General features: G+C 43.2%; 1 protein-coding gene across 4 annotated transcripts in view; it reads right to left on the minus strand.

The window, feature by feature from the left end:
- PCNX2 (pecanex 2) overlaps window positions 1-15,211 on the minus strand; it is a 240,533-nt gene that overhangs the window by 212,580 nt on the left and 12,742 nt on the right. For 2 of the 4 annotated variants that reach the window (XR_012490740.2, XM_074316661.2), the window contains exon 1: window positions 12,626-12,989. The exons of 1 other annotated variant lie outside the window; for it this stretch is intronic. Coding sequence is in view for 2 of the 3 variants with exons in the window: in XM_074316661.2 (XP_074172762.2) it covers window positions 12,626-12,778 (153 nt within the window). In the remaining variant the exon portion in view is untranslated. Of the gene's footprint in view, window positions 1-12,625; window positions 12,991-15,211 lie in introns of those variants that run through there. One more of the 4 variants, XM_088799081.1, reaches the window with a different exon arrangement.

Genomic DNA, 15,211 nt, shown 5'->3' on the forward strand with positions numbered 1-15,211 from the left:
AATGTTGAACTTGAGAAGACAAGAAGTTAGAAGTTAACATGAGGATTAGCATCTAGTTTGCAACCCAGGTGAGTACAGGCCATTATCTCATCCTCTGTGAAGAACCACTTGGTACTTCGTCACATTTCCAAAAAGGCACCAGGCCACAGTGCAAGACAGAGGTTTTACTGAAAATATCCAGGGAAAGAGGAACAGTTTTACCAGATGTTCTCCATGCCACTCTATTCCTCCCCAAACTCTCTGCTCTCATGATTCCCTCGGTAGGCCCTCCAAACCAAACCGGGCATCCTCCCAAAGATGCCCCTTTTCCTGCCGTGTAACTAAGCTCTGCTCAGCATCCTCCAATTCCACACTCCCAGTGACATCACCGAAATTACTATCAAGGCCATTGTACTGCTGGCATCATTATCCTCAGTCAACAAAAGATCTTCAACTTCTAGGATTTTCTCTTCTTAGACGTAAGTATGAATGAGAAGAAGAGGAGAGTTTAGGGAGGAACATGTCTTGGACGAGCACTTTTAAATTTGTTTTTAATTTATATCATAGATCTCCCCCACACTATAACGTACACTCCAATTTTAAATAGAGGTTTACTTGTTCTAAGACAAATCATAATTTTTTCTTTGTTTCCATGAACTTATCATTTTAACACATTCTAATTAACAACAGAAGGCAACATTTATCAAAATTATATCCTTGGCCAAAGAAAAGCTAAATGTTGTTCCCTGACCCATTATTAAAAAAAGCTACTAGCATAATAACTCATGTGACCAAACTTTTCTGACAAAATTTTCTGAAAAACAACATGCTAGGACCAACTAAGCAATTACAAGTACAGTTGTTTTTATTTCTCGCCAACTGGATTCCTCAGGATTTAGCGCCTGTTCGCACACACAGACCATTCAGTGTCCTCTCAGGGGAAGCCACCGCTGTTCTCCTAGGCTCATAGCTCCAGCTCTCTCACAGTCACCACTCTTCTTTTTTCTTTTTTCTTTTTTTTATAGTGGTAAATATATATATATAATGTAAAATTTACCATTTTAACCGTTTTTAAATATACAGTTCAGTAGCATTAAATACATTCACATTGTTATGCAGCCATCACCAAAGTCCATCTCCTGAACTTTTTCATCTTCCCACACTGAAACTCTATGCCCATTAAACACTAACTCCCCATTCCTCCTTCCCCCAACCCTGGCAACCAGCATTCTACTTTCTGTCTCTATGAATTTGAATACTGCCCTGCTACCTCCTATAAGTGGAATCATACAGTACATGCCCTTTTGTGACTGGATTATTTCCCTTAGCATGATGTCTTGAAGGTTCAACCATGTGTAGCCTGTGTCAGAATTTCCTTCCTTTTTAAGGCTGAAGAATATTGCATTGAAGAATATTATACACATTTTGTTTATCTGTTCATCTGTCAATTACCATTTGGGTTGTTTCCACCCTTTGGTCATTGTGAATAACGCTGCTGTGACTATGGGTGTCTTCAAGACCCTGCTTTCAATTTAAAAAATAAATAAAATAAATATACATATATGATATATATATATATACATATATGATATATATATGATATATGTATATATATCAGAAGTAGAACTGCTGGATCATATGGTAATTCTGTTTAATTTTTTAAAGAACCTCCATACTGCTTTCCGTAGTGGCTGCACCGTTTTAAACCTCGCTGTTTAGGCTGATGGCTTATTACTTTCCATGTGTTGAGTAGCCTGAGAGATCACATTTGGCTGAGTGACGACTAGATAGAAATACTGCTGCATGCAGTGAGAAAAGCCACATCTGAAGGCTGCAGTATGCAGACATGAAAAAGGACCCTCCTGGGGCCCGAGCTTTAAGGATGTACACACTCCATAAAGACATTTCATCAAGCTACTTCCACAAACTAATTTTAAAGAAAACGCAGAAGCTGAAGCAGCAGGTGGTCGTACTACAGAGATGAGAAGTGCTCACATCTCCTCTTACCTGGAGTTACTTCCCTAGCCACCTCAAAGACCTGATGGGGAAACAAGGACTCAGCAGATTTTTAATGGCCGCTGGGCAGTCAAAGCACATCCCTGTTAGAGGGAAACAATTCCTCCGCACTCCTCAGTCTCCAGGAGAGGACATAACTTCCTCTACACAGCCGGCCTCCGCGCCTCGGACTCACTCATCCCTGTGGTTTCCGAGCAGCGTTTTGGGCACCAGGAACTGGGCATGCCTTCCTCATGCCTTCCCCTTCTCGCTCAGGAGCCGCTCGGGACCAAGGAGGTGTGTGTCTGGGCAGCATGGCCATGAGGCAAAGTCTCCAGGGTCAGGCCCCAAGTCAGACAGGCTCCAGGCTTTCCACACCAGGCCTGAGCAGGCAGGGCAGTCTCCGTAACTGCGGTTCACAATTAGGAGGCCCACCTACCTGCAGATCAAGTCACTGTCCCAAATAATAGCTTCATTTGTAACAAAGATGATCTACGACTCCTTCTGCTTGACTCCTTGTCTCCTCCAAGTGGCTCAGAAAAGGGAAGTGCTATTTAATGGGCTGTCAAGTCTAAGCATAAAGTTTATGCACTTGATTGGAATGGGAGCCACTCAGACCAGCAGCTGGAAGCTCCATGCTCTTGGTCTAGGCATAATTGGTGTAGGTGGCACATAACAAGCCTAATAAACTTGGTTTTCTAGCCCACAGCAGACATTAGAAGGGGGAATGAGAAACAAATAGAAGTAAACATAATAATGTAATAAGACATGATACGCGACCGCTTGCATAGTGTCGGGAAAGTTAAAAAAACACACGAAACACTACAAAAAAGCAAGTCGTCTGTGTGATCATTTTCTGAGACACAAACAAAGCTCAGCCACCTCTGAGACCACCCCTATAAAACCATAATAAGATACCTAGAAATACAAAGATGTTCAATGATGTTCAATATACTGTTAGAAAAGGCAGGGACATGTGAAACTATCCATCGACGTGGTCAAAGTAAATTGAGTTTTCCTGCTTAAAGGTTAAGCTTCAAGTAATTTGGAAAATGTTTCTACTTGGAAATGTGGCCTAATAAATAAGGTGTTAATGTGCCAAACGTAACACTCACACCGGCTTTTGACATTTAAATACCCATCAAGGAGAAGCAGGAAGATTCTGCCATATGCAGAGTAATCCCTCTGCCTGTGAGGGTCTGTCTGAGGTGGGTACCCATGCCACCTGGGGAAGACACAGGCTGTGGAACCTCCTAGATCACATTTCTGGAAGCCTGACCAGTTGTACAACTGTCAGGAGACCCTAGGTTATTCCAAAGAGACAGGGTACAGACTGAGCAATCTGAGTGGTCTTTGCTTCAGAAATAAGATAGATGCCATTTTGTTCATCTGTTCTGTCAAATGAGGAGAGACCAGCTTTATCCATCCAGCGTCCATTCTCCATTCATTCATTCAATAGATAAGTGTTGAGTATTTCATCTGTGTCAAGGCATTAGTCCCAGTGGATTCATGCAAGTAGTACTCTTGATTCCTAAGTAGTCGTTGGGGGGCTGGCGACAGGACTGTACAGCAAAAATCAGGCCACAAGATAGAGTACAGTCATTTCTCCACATTTACATATGTAAGAGAAGGTACAGGTTTTCAGAGCCTGAATAATAATAGTTCATGAATTTCCTTTACAAAAAATCAACATAGTTAGTACTTTCTCAGGAAATCTGGGACTTCGGGCTGTATAATAGAAAACTGGGGTGAGCTCAGCAGCAGTATGGGTCCCGGGGATTCGGGTCAAGAACTTGCAGAGGCTGCCGTGTGACAGTGCGTGCTGAGAACAGGACACCAGGACACTGCCTGACAGAACATGGAGGGAGTCCTCCATGCAGTGCTCTTAGGGTAGGCCAGCCCTGCAAACACAGGTCTAAACATGATGAGGTCCGGGAAATCAAGAAATACGACTGGTTCTCAAAAGACAGCCCTCCTTGCACATCTATCTTGAAGTAAGATGAACAAAAAGGAGAAAAAGTATTTTCTCCTAGGCCTGCTACTGGACTTTCTTTGGGTCTGCTGTCTATTTCTTATAGATCTGCTCTGGTTTCTTTGAGCTCTTAGGCCTCTTTCTTTGTGTGCACCTTTCATAAGGGAAGTACTGGATAGAGACGAGGTAGGCAAACGTTTGGATCCTTAAGACAGTGCTACAGGGAATAAGATGGAAAAGTAGCCATAGGCTGGAGAGATCGATTTGAGGCAGGATCATTAAAATGAGAGGCTTTGCTGGCCCAAATGCTCTGAAAACTATTTAGAAAGCTGGCCCCTCAATTACCTAAGGCCCATGTCCTTCTCTTCTCATGAAGAATATTGAGGGGATAGCTTAGTCAGTGAACACTTTGTACAGTCAAGAAATCTGGATTCATGTTGTCTTTTCAATTTCAGATGGTCACGATAACAGTTAACATTTTATTTACATTTTTTAATGTACACTGAGATGAACAGGAGTCGTCAATCAGGAAGCTGCTATGATTTTTGTTTTAAAAAGTTATCATTTATGGAAAACAGTGTGGTAGTTCCTTAAAAACTTAAAAATAGATGCCTAACTACTGTGCTATCCACCTGATGAGCCAGAATTCCACTTTAATCCAAAAGAACTGAGCGGGGTCTTGAAGAGGTGTTTGTACACCCATGTTCACAGCAGCATATGCGCAACAGTCAATGGATCTGTCAATGTCCCTCTGAATTTTTGAGAACAGCTATTTATTTAAAGCACGTTGGTATTACCTTTTAAATCGTTGCTACCTAGATATGCCAAAACCACATTATTTTAATATGTACGCATACTTCTTGGATTATTAGTAAAATAATCATTTACATGTTTCTTAAATATATGTGTATATTTCCTTGTCAATTGTATATTTATGTCACTTTCCAGGGTTTTCTATTTTCCTCATTCTTATTCATAAGAGCCATGTAAAGATGGTAAGTTCCATGAAGACAGATGCCAGGTCTGTCTTATGCTGTGTTATACGCTCAACATCCAACCTGCTATCCAGCCAATAGTTGCTCAAAAATATTGGTGAATAAATAAGTATTTATGATAGTAATGTATGTTTATATGTTTTAAATTTTTCTCAGATTAACAATTTTGCAAGCTTGGGAAAGGTATTTAGCCTTCATAAATCTGTTTCTTCTGTGAAATGGGAATAAGAGTTCCTAACAGGATTGCTAATTATTTTATTAATACATTTTCTTGGTAAAATATTTGCTTCAGGGATTGCTCAGGGATACCTATTATATTCAGGAATTTTTATTGTTCCCTGATTATTAAGTATCTAGTTGAGTCTTGAAAGGAAGAATAAGTTACTAAAACATGAGGAAGATCAATAGGAAATAAGTATTAGTTCACTCGATTTTCTTTGGAGACGATAAATATTTGAAGAAAGGACTAAAACACACACATAATCCAATATAGAAAATTCTTAAGGTCCCTCATAGTCCAAAACGTCTATATTTGTTTCCTACATGTGAGATCAATTAATATCTATAAATGAGCCAAAATCATTTTTGTCTGATCCAATGATCTTTTTTTAAGTCCAGGTTTCCCATGATAGGGAAAAACTATTAAATAAATGACACAAAGAAATACCTAATTGCCACATAAGTAATAAAACAAAGGTTATCTTGGAAACAGCAGCAACTTTAACGTTTAGGCAATTCAATACAAAGAGTAACACTTTGGTGCTCAAACTCCACTTTGAGTGACCCAGACCCTGGCCACAACCTTGCAGTGAGTACACTGAAACGGCCAAGCCACAGGCTGCTTCACCCACCACCGCCACTGTGTCTTCCCAATACCAAGTTAGGTGCCATTAACAGAAAAGGCCATTTGATTAACCACTGTGCACGAAGCACCCCCCCTCCCCCCAGGGACCAAGGGGAAGTCCAAATCACAACCCCATCCTCAAGGTTCCCACAATGTTGGGGGAGAGATAAGCCTCTCCTGAATCCAAATCTCCCTCCAGATATTGTGCCATGTCTCTGTTCCCTACTGAAAGAACCGTCTTTACCAGCTGTCTCCATTTCCTCACCTCCCACTGCCTCTAAACCCACAGCAATCGGGCTTCTTCTCCCCATCACACCACTTAAAATGCTCTTGGCAGTGCCTCTGGAGACAAAAACTTCATAGAATTTTCTCTTTCCTCAGCAGCACTCCCCACAGTTACTCGCTTCTCACTCTCCTCTTCTGCTCCTAAGATGCCGTGCTCTCCTGGCCTCCCCTCACTCACACTCCTCTTTGCTCCTGGGACCTCACCGCTTAGCCCTCTTCTCTCCCTAGGAGCTGTCACTCAGTCCCTTGGTGGTAAGTATAATCTCTACCCTGATAATTTTCAAATTCATATCTAATACGAATTGGAGCTTAGATCGCTCCTTTAAGCTCCCCACACCCATATCCAACTCTCAGCATCTCCATTTTGCTTTCTAAAAGGAAACTCCCAACTAACATGTTTGGTTTTCTGTCCTTCCCAACTGTCCTCTCCTACCCTTCCCCATCTCAGTCAGTGGCCCCCGAGACACCTGCTGCTCAAGCCAGACCACCGGCATCACCCTGGATTCCTCCCCCATCCTCACTCCTCCACCAGAAATGGACTCATCACTAAATTTCACCAAAATGCATTCCCAGTTCTCCATCTTACTGCCCGGCCAGCTGCTGCCTGGACTATCAAGTCTCTGAATCTCCCACTTACGCTCCTTCTCTCATCTACTTTCCACCCAGCAGCCAGAGCTGTTTTTTGAGAAAGTACACATCATATCATTTTAATGTGTTTTTTGAACCCTGTTAATATTTTATACCTCTAAAAATCATTAAATCAACAAGGATGGAGGGGAAAACTAGAAATATATACCCACAGATGAACCTAACATAACAAATTACTAGCACAACCACAAAGACAAATCAAAAAATACAGAATTAATTTATACAAATATTAAATCATTACATTGTTCACCTGAAAGTAAAATAATTTTATGTCAATTGTATTGCAATTTAAAAAAAAAATTATAAAAAGAATTAACCCGACTATCTTTAGAACAGAATACTCTCACAGCATATTACTGGTGTGTTCTTAAAATAATAATAGCTCAGAGCAATCTTGAACCTCAATGTATTAGAGGTGCTATGGCCGGAGGGTAAGAACTCCCAACTGCCTGGGCCCTGGTTCTGGTCGGATCACGATTCGCCTCGTGTCCTGAAGCACGTTAACCAACGTCTCTGCCAGTTTCACCCACTGTGAAGGGGAGCAATGACAGTGGCTCTCTGGCTGTTGTGAGAACGAGGTGATGTCGTTCACACACAGCTCTTACCACTCTGCCCGCCTCAGCCGGCTCAGGGAGTGTGGCTCTTTTTATGACCTATTCCAATAAATAATAATAATAATAATAATAATAATAATTAATAATACGTTAACGGGGGGAAATCCTTCAGAATAAAAGGGGAAATCTGGATGCCATTATGGACTAGTCCGTCGTTTTTTCTTCCATGGGAGGTAGGAAGGAGATTTACACTGGGTAAAATGGAAATGCTTGGTAATATTAAAAGTAACCATTTGAGAGACCAAATGGTTACAAGCAGAAGACGATAATCACCTGACAAGTATCGAGTTCCACACAAGAAATCACACCAAGGGCATTGAAGTATTAGACAGTACAATTGGAAAAGATAACAGTATGTCTGGGGAGAGCAGCATCCAAGTATAACTGGTCACTACCCAGGAAAAATCTCAAAAAGCCCTCAGAGAAGTGGGGGTGCCTGGGAGACATGAATTTAATCCCCAGAAAATCAGTCACGAAGTTGCAATAGTAGGACAGAAAGAAACATTTTTTAAAGTGCTATTTTGGGAGGGTGTGGCCGAGGCCCATAACCCAGGACAAGGCCAGTGCGGGATAGTCCTTTTGCCAGAGACCAAAATGCCACCTGTCTGCAGACGCCCACGTGTCTAAATGGCAGAAGGTGAGGATACACAGCAGGGATTTTGCAGAAGGGTGGCAGGCGTCACTCAAGATAGGAGGTATTAGCTTGGAAAGTGAAGTTGACTGCTGTAGGATGCCCTGGGGGTGGAGGACGTCCCAGTAACAGTAAATGTGCTTACGCCAGGCAAGCGCACCCTGAGCGCACGCGGTCCAAAGAGCTGTCTGTAGCCGCAGGATGTTAAAGACCACTGCAGGCAGGGCACTCAGCCCAAATGAAGAAGGGTCTGCACCTCTGTGGGGGGCCAGAGGCCAGGGGAGAGTGTCTTAAGCACCCCCAAGCTGCAGCTCCTTAACTGCAGACCCCACTGTTTCAGGCAGGTGACGGCCGGAGAAAGGAAGTTCAGACATTCGAGTGAATTATGGGGAAAGTGCAAAGGATCACGTTTCTCAGTGCAAAGGATCAGACATTAGGCCCCAGAGGTGGAAGGGCCAGATAACAAGTTCAGAGAAGGAGAGTATGGACCACTTGATTCAACAGCAGAAAAAGGCCTTTCTTATGAAGAAACTGAATATAAAAGCTAGGACTGACCAGGACGGGAGGTAACATTATAGGAACGGCAACATGCCAACTAGTACAAAAAAGTATCAGCAATCGAGTGCACGCAGCCTATGGAAGGTTGTGCAGGTTGCATCTTGCACAAAGTCCTCCAACAGATGGGGTCAAACGGTGCTAGTCCCCAAGTCCTGAGCCAGGAAAGAGTGCCAGTTGGGGCAGGACACTTTTCCATAATTCATACAAAGGTGTCTTATAAGTCAGAAGTGGGAGCGGAAGGAGAGGAGGCCAATGAAATACAAAACCAGAGGAAGAAGAGTTAAGGACCCAGATGGGGAGCGGCTACACAATCTAATAGGAGACTTACCTACCAGGTGTTACAATGTCACAATAATAGCCAGTTCACATAGAGGGCTATGCTAGCAGGTGACAGGTAATCCCACCTAATTATAATTATAGCCATTAGAAATGAAGTGGTTCTTATCAAAGAAAGTCTTTCAGGGAAACGAAAGCGCAGAACTGGAAGCAGAACAAGTTTGGCTAAAATAAAAGAAAATGAAAGAAAACATAAAGCTGCAGCCTTAAAAGACAGGCTTTCTGTGTGATAACCACACAGAATGTGGTCTTGGGGAATGTGAATGTTCCACCCCATTTACTCCACAACGCAACTTTCCCCCACTCGGGGTGACCATGCTGCCACCAGGATAATCAGATTCCACTTTCTGTTGCTCCACTGCTTCCAGGGGTCCAAATGTTGTCGAGTACCAGCTCAGGTAGCAAGCAGAGTGTGGTGGAAAAGCCAAAGACTTGGGCACCCTAGGGCCTCAGCTAAAATTCTGAATTTTACCACCTATTGTCCAGATGGCCACGGGCAAGTACTCTCTCAGTTGCTAAATCTATAAAATTAAACCTGTTATCCCTGTTTTACAGATGATACAACTGAGGCCTAGAGAAGGGAAGTGACTTGCTCAAGGTCACACAATTGCTCAGCACTAGCCTGGGGCTGTCAGAACTCACATGGGGTCAGAGTCATGTCCGGGGCGGCCCCGTCCTAAATCTCTGCGTGAATGTCGGTTACTGATCTCAAAAGAATAAGTTCAAGAACATGTGTAATAAACAAAAGTTTAAATAGCTCTGAGAACAAATGCATCTTTCAGTCTGTTCAAAGAAAATTAGGTTGATAATAAATCAAAGTAAAATTCTTTCCAAATTATCCAAACTGGCTTAATGTTTTGGGTATGTATTTTTTAGCATTTCTCATAAATATATAAATAGTTTATACGTGCTAATAAACAACTTTCCAACAATATCACCCAGAACTAAGTAAACTCTGGGGCTTAGAGATAATAATAAAATTTTAATGTACATAGTCAAAGTCCCCACTAAATTAAAGGTGGATTCTCCCTAAAGTGGAACTGTCTTGATTGAACATGTTTAAGCTGAAATTGTGCAAAACTCAGAAAAGTTCCGGGCCCCTTAAAAAACAGAACTTTGAGGAAGCCCCTTTCGGTGAGTGGCCAGGTATCTTTTTGGACCAAGTTCTTGTAAATTGATTAAACTAAAACAGATGTTAACATTCTCAGGCAGCACTGAAGTCAGAAGAATATATTTCAACACCAAGACGTAGAGAACAGAACCCTCAGTTGGGGAAGAGGGTCTCTTGTTTCTAAGATCACATTCAGAGACCAGAGGCCAAAACAGCATAACCTGCATTTTTTAATAAGATAGGCTACATATTAAACAGCAGCATAACAATAACTGCACTCACATAAAATTATTCTGTAACAGTTAAAAGCACGTTGGCATCACGATATAAAATTTTTGGTATAACTGTTTGGATCCCAACAATATAAAAACAAAATTACTTAAGGTATTGGGTTTTACTTTCTAAACTCTTGAGATTTCACCAAAAAATTTTAAATATCACTAAAGAGGAATTTAACTAAGGACAATTTCCTATTTACAAATAAGGTAGAAATCAAGCTACTCAATAAAGCATAATTAGGTAGAATTTAAGGGTTCTGATCATATGCATACATCAAATCTTAAGCATAGTGATTATAAAAATGAGTTCATATATATAGAAAAAAACATCTGTAGAAATATATGTGAAATGTTACTGTGGTTATTGCTGAGGACTGAGATTAGAAATGGAGTATCTATGCTGCTGTCATTATCAGGAAATACTCAAATACAATGATGTAGATGATATAAAGCTCACTGGAACAGAAAGAGATGCAGGTTGATTTTACTTCCACCGGTTTATTATATATAAGTGTCAGCCAAAGGCAGGCACTCTGCTAGGTACAACAAGGAAAGCCAAGATGAATCAACAAAATCAAAATCCATATTCCTCAAAAAGCTCATGATCTATAAATAGAGGTAAAACACATGTTCCAAAACTAAGTCCAAGGACAAATCCATAATGTGCTGTAGTACTGACAGTAAATCCATAATAGTATAAGGGAAAGAGAGAAGTGAATTCTAGCTAAATGGAGTTAGGGAGGCCTACACAGAGATGGCCACTCCACTGGACTTTGAAGGATGGAAAGATTTTGGCAAGTGAATGATGGGAAAGGAAAAGAAAAGAAAAACAAGTACTGTGAGAAGTGCTTTCATTAATTCATTCAATCCTCATATTAGCCCTACTGGGAGGTACCATTAACCCTGTTTTACAAACCTGGAAGCTCAAGCTCACAGAATAAGTACCGTAGAAGCACCCTGGAACCCAGCCTCGTGTTCCTCACTACTGCTATGCTACCCTTCTAGGCAAAGAGAAAACATTGGGACCTATAGACTAAGGAAAAAGGATGGACAAAGGCACAGAAGAAGAAACATGTCTATTAACAGGCCTCCATGATCAGTCTCTGTAATAAGTGCTTTTCATATGAAATTTTATTTATTTTTCCTGTGAAATGCTCATTATCATATCTATTTTAAAAATTAGAAAACTAAGGTTTGGATAGGTCAGTTATCAGATCAGGCAGCTAATAAGTAGCAAAACAGAAATTTAAACCAGTCTGAGTCCAACCCCAGATCAAGCCAGACAGACAGATGGGTTTACGTGCAGTATCTCATTTAAGCCCCAAAACAACACTGTACATACATCTCGTAGTATTATTTGCTTCGTTTTACAGGTAAGAAATTGAAAAATCAGAGTAACTTCCCCAAGGTCACAGAACTGGTAAGAAGTCGACCCAGAATTTAACCTAGGAGCCTGACTTCAGAGCCAGATTTCCCACCCTCTGGAAAAACTGCCAGCAACAGAGTAAACAGGAGCCAAATCATGGACCACTTCCAACTCAGAATCCCTCAGTCATGCAAAGTCATGGAAGAGTGTTGCTGTGGAGAACATGATCACATCATGTTTTTGGAATAAAGTCTTTCAATAAACATATCAAAATGAGATTCTTGGCACATAAAGTTTAATCAGACATGGAGCATCTCACCTGTACAGCTTTTCAGATTAAGGTTAACCGTTTCAATTAGGCATGTTTCATTTACCTAACAAGGTCCTCTGCATAGTTATTCAGCAGGTATTCCATTATGGGAACCCTACGAAAGTATCAAACCCCAACTGGGTGCTGTAATATTTTGCTAGCACAAACTGCATTAGATTTACCCTTGATTATATCTTTCTCTACAGAGTGGCGTGGAAATGCCAAGTTGAGTAACTGGTAATTGAACCTGCCTTCTCAAAGCAAAACAAGAAGGGAGGAGGTGGGGGAAAGATCAACAACTGAAATAGGTCTGCTTTTAGCATTTCATTTGGCCGTATAGCTCTCATGCCCAATATTTTATACCAAACATTACCCCAAGCGAAACAGCCAAGAGGCCTAGGATTGTCCACCTATAAAAGAGGTTCAACATTGCCCAGGGACAAGTAGAGTCTGACTCATTCTAACTGCCAGCATCAATTCTTAATGAGTCCCAGGGCCCCCAAAGTCCTTTCTACATCTTTTCCTGCTATTGAGTCCCTCGTTCCCTTTTCCCTGGACTTTCTCTGTCCCAAATTCCTGAAGACCTTCCCCATCCCACCTTTTAAGAATCACTGCCAGCCCTTTCCATCAGGAGGCAGACGCTCAGGTTTGGGCGTCTTCCCTCCTGTCCCGCGTTTGTCCGGGGCTGAGCCTCCCCACTCACCAGGTGCAGGGCCATGGGCAGCAGCAGCAGGAACAGCCACAGGTACAGGTGGCAGCTGTTGGTGAATTTGCTCTGCTCGGGGTCGTGGTACCAGCCCCCGGTGAGCGCGGCCCACACGCCCTGCCGGAGCAGCTGCAGCACCTGCGACACCATGCCTGCTGCTGCCGGGGCCCCGGGCGCCCTCAGCTTTAACACCCGGGCCCCCGGGCCGCGCTGCCGCCGCCCCCTCCACCTCCTTCCGCCTCACGACTGAAGCTTGAGCCGCTTTTCTGCCCAGACCTGCGAACCGCGGCGCCGGAGCCGGCTACTGCCGCCGGGCAGGTAGACGCCATGTCCGAGGGAGGAAGGATTTTCCCATGATGCTCAGCGGCGGCTGCTCAGAGGATGCACAAGAGGCTCCGCCCAGCGCCCGCCCCAGTCCCTCCACTGGCCTGCGGTGGGAGGGAGAAGGGTTTGGGAGTCCCTCCAGCCCCTCCTCTTTGGCCTCTGCCCGCTCCCTCCTCCTTTTCGCACCATCCTCCTATTCGGGGGCGTGAAAGATATTCTGTCAGAAGAGACAAACCTGGACGTGCCCCTTTGCCTTTTTGCCACCTGCACCAAAACATTTGTGTAACTCAGATCCCGTCACAGGTCACTCACTCACTAATTTCTCCCACTGAGCGCTGCCTGCTCAGCTTCTCTCTCCTTAATTAACCACTCACCCCAGACGTTCCGTTAATCTAAGCTCTACCTGCACCTTGGGCACTGACCTTTTTCCCTCCCTGAGCTTTTCTCCTCCTCCTCCTCCCTGTTGTCCAACTTGGCATATGAAGAAGATAACGACCTTCCTGGAGTAATTTCAGGAGCCTCAGTTAAGCTGCTTGTCTTCTGTATATTTCCTAGACCACAATCCCTGCCGTCACTCAGCTATGTAAACATTACTGTAAATCTCTCCATACTGCTTAGGTAGGAAGCTATCACTGAACTAATCAATCTTAAGCTTTCCTAGTCCTTTATAATGTACAGTAGATAAATCTCAGATTCTCTTTCTGAAAGTAGTTTTGGACAGGGAAGAGACAAAGAGGAACTCATGATCTTTAGAAAGAGGAAAGGACGCCCTCGTTATTAGTAATTGATAAAGTAAATGAGTATCAGATTCCTGAAGAGAACAGGTTTGGAAAAGGGGTGGGGGATAAAAGGGAACTTGTCTTCCTTAGAAACGAGCAGAGGAAGCCCTATGTGAGTTAGGGCCTTTGCGGAAGAACAAGGATTAGAAGGCTCCATGACCCCAAACCTGCCTTACCTGCATCACGCTTGCCTCATCCATCCCAAACACGCCTCTTCTGTGACATGGGCCCCTGTACGTGCCCTGGCCACATTCTAATCTGCAGCAGCAGATCTGCTGCCTTGCTCAGACCCAGGGAAGGCATGCCAGCCTTCCTCTGCTGAAATGAAACAAGGAGCGTCCCACCCAAGAAGCAGGTCTGGGACATGAAAGCCCACTGGGTCACAGTCAAGTCTCAGACTGGTATGTATGGCTCCAGCCTGAGCCGCTCTTCAATCTGCTCTGCATCCATCTGCAGGAATGGCTAACCAAAATGTAACAGTGCTGCTTTCTGTATTGGAAGAATAATTTTCTCAAAGACACAGAGGGTAATTGCTTTCATACAGCCTCAATGCTTGAAACCTACCAGGTGCTCTATAAATGTTTAATGAATGAATGACTCAATCAGTCAACTCCACAGGGAAGTGCCACACTACGTGGGGTCGTGTACAGGCCCAGGAGCAATGCCCATGTAACCGGCCCATCCCTGCACCAAGAGAGTGCCCTTATTCACTCGTACCTGAGTCACCCAATGTTTATTGAGCACCTTCTGTGTACCAGGCATTTTTCTGAAGACTGAAAAAACAAATATAAATCAAATATAGTCCCTACCATGAAGAAGTTCACCAACTACAAAGGGAGACAGGCAAAAAATAAAGATTTGCAAAACAGTGTGCTCTGTGCTATAATAGGATTGTATACATAGGAGTATATGCTGTTGGAATTCACCGAGACAATGTGACCTCGCGTTAACCCAAGAGCTGGACGTGGGGCAAGCAATCCCCGCCCCAGCTCAGATCCAGGGCCAGTCCCCGCCCCATGCTTGAATGTATGTTTAGCCCACCATTCATGCACCAGCAGACACTTCAAGGGTGCAGCTGGAGAAAGCAATGTGATATTGAAACTATCTGGATTGTATACATGGCTGAACCCCAATAAGTCTTCTATGAAAATTCTGGCAGGTGGGTGCAGAGATCTATAGCTCTTGCTGCGCCCATGACAAGCCTCATATGTAAGTTCCCCTGTTTGTTAATCCTGCCTCCTACCGATCTGGAGTGGTCTGCCTCTTCTCAGGTCCCTCTTTGCCCTCTGTGTTTGAGGAGTAGTTCCAAATTTCACTCAGGGAACTCCTGGGGTTGTGAACCAACATATACAGATTTATGATATATAAGAGTTGAGGCACTGAAGAGGTGACAGGGTCAAGTCTGTGAAGGAGGGGTAGTGTCAATGAGACCCAGAGAGCTGGGACTTAAGGCTAAATACTAGTTCTCTAGGCAGATAAA

This window comes from Rhinolophus sinicus, chromosome 6 (genome assembly GCF_057876585.1).
Source record: "Rhinolophus sinicus isolate RSI-liver-muscle chromosome 6, RSI-T2T, whole genome shotgun sequence".
Lineage (NCBI taxonomy): Eukaryota > Metazoa > Chordata > Mammalia > Chiroptera > Rhinolophidae > Rhinolophus > Rhinolophus sinicus.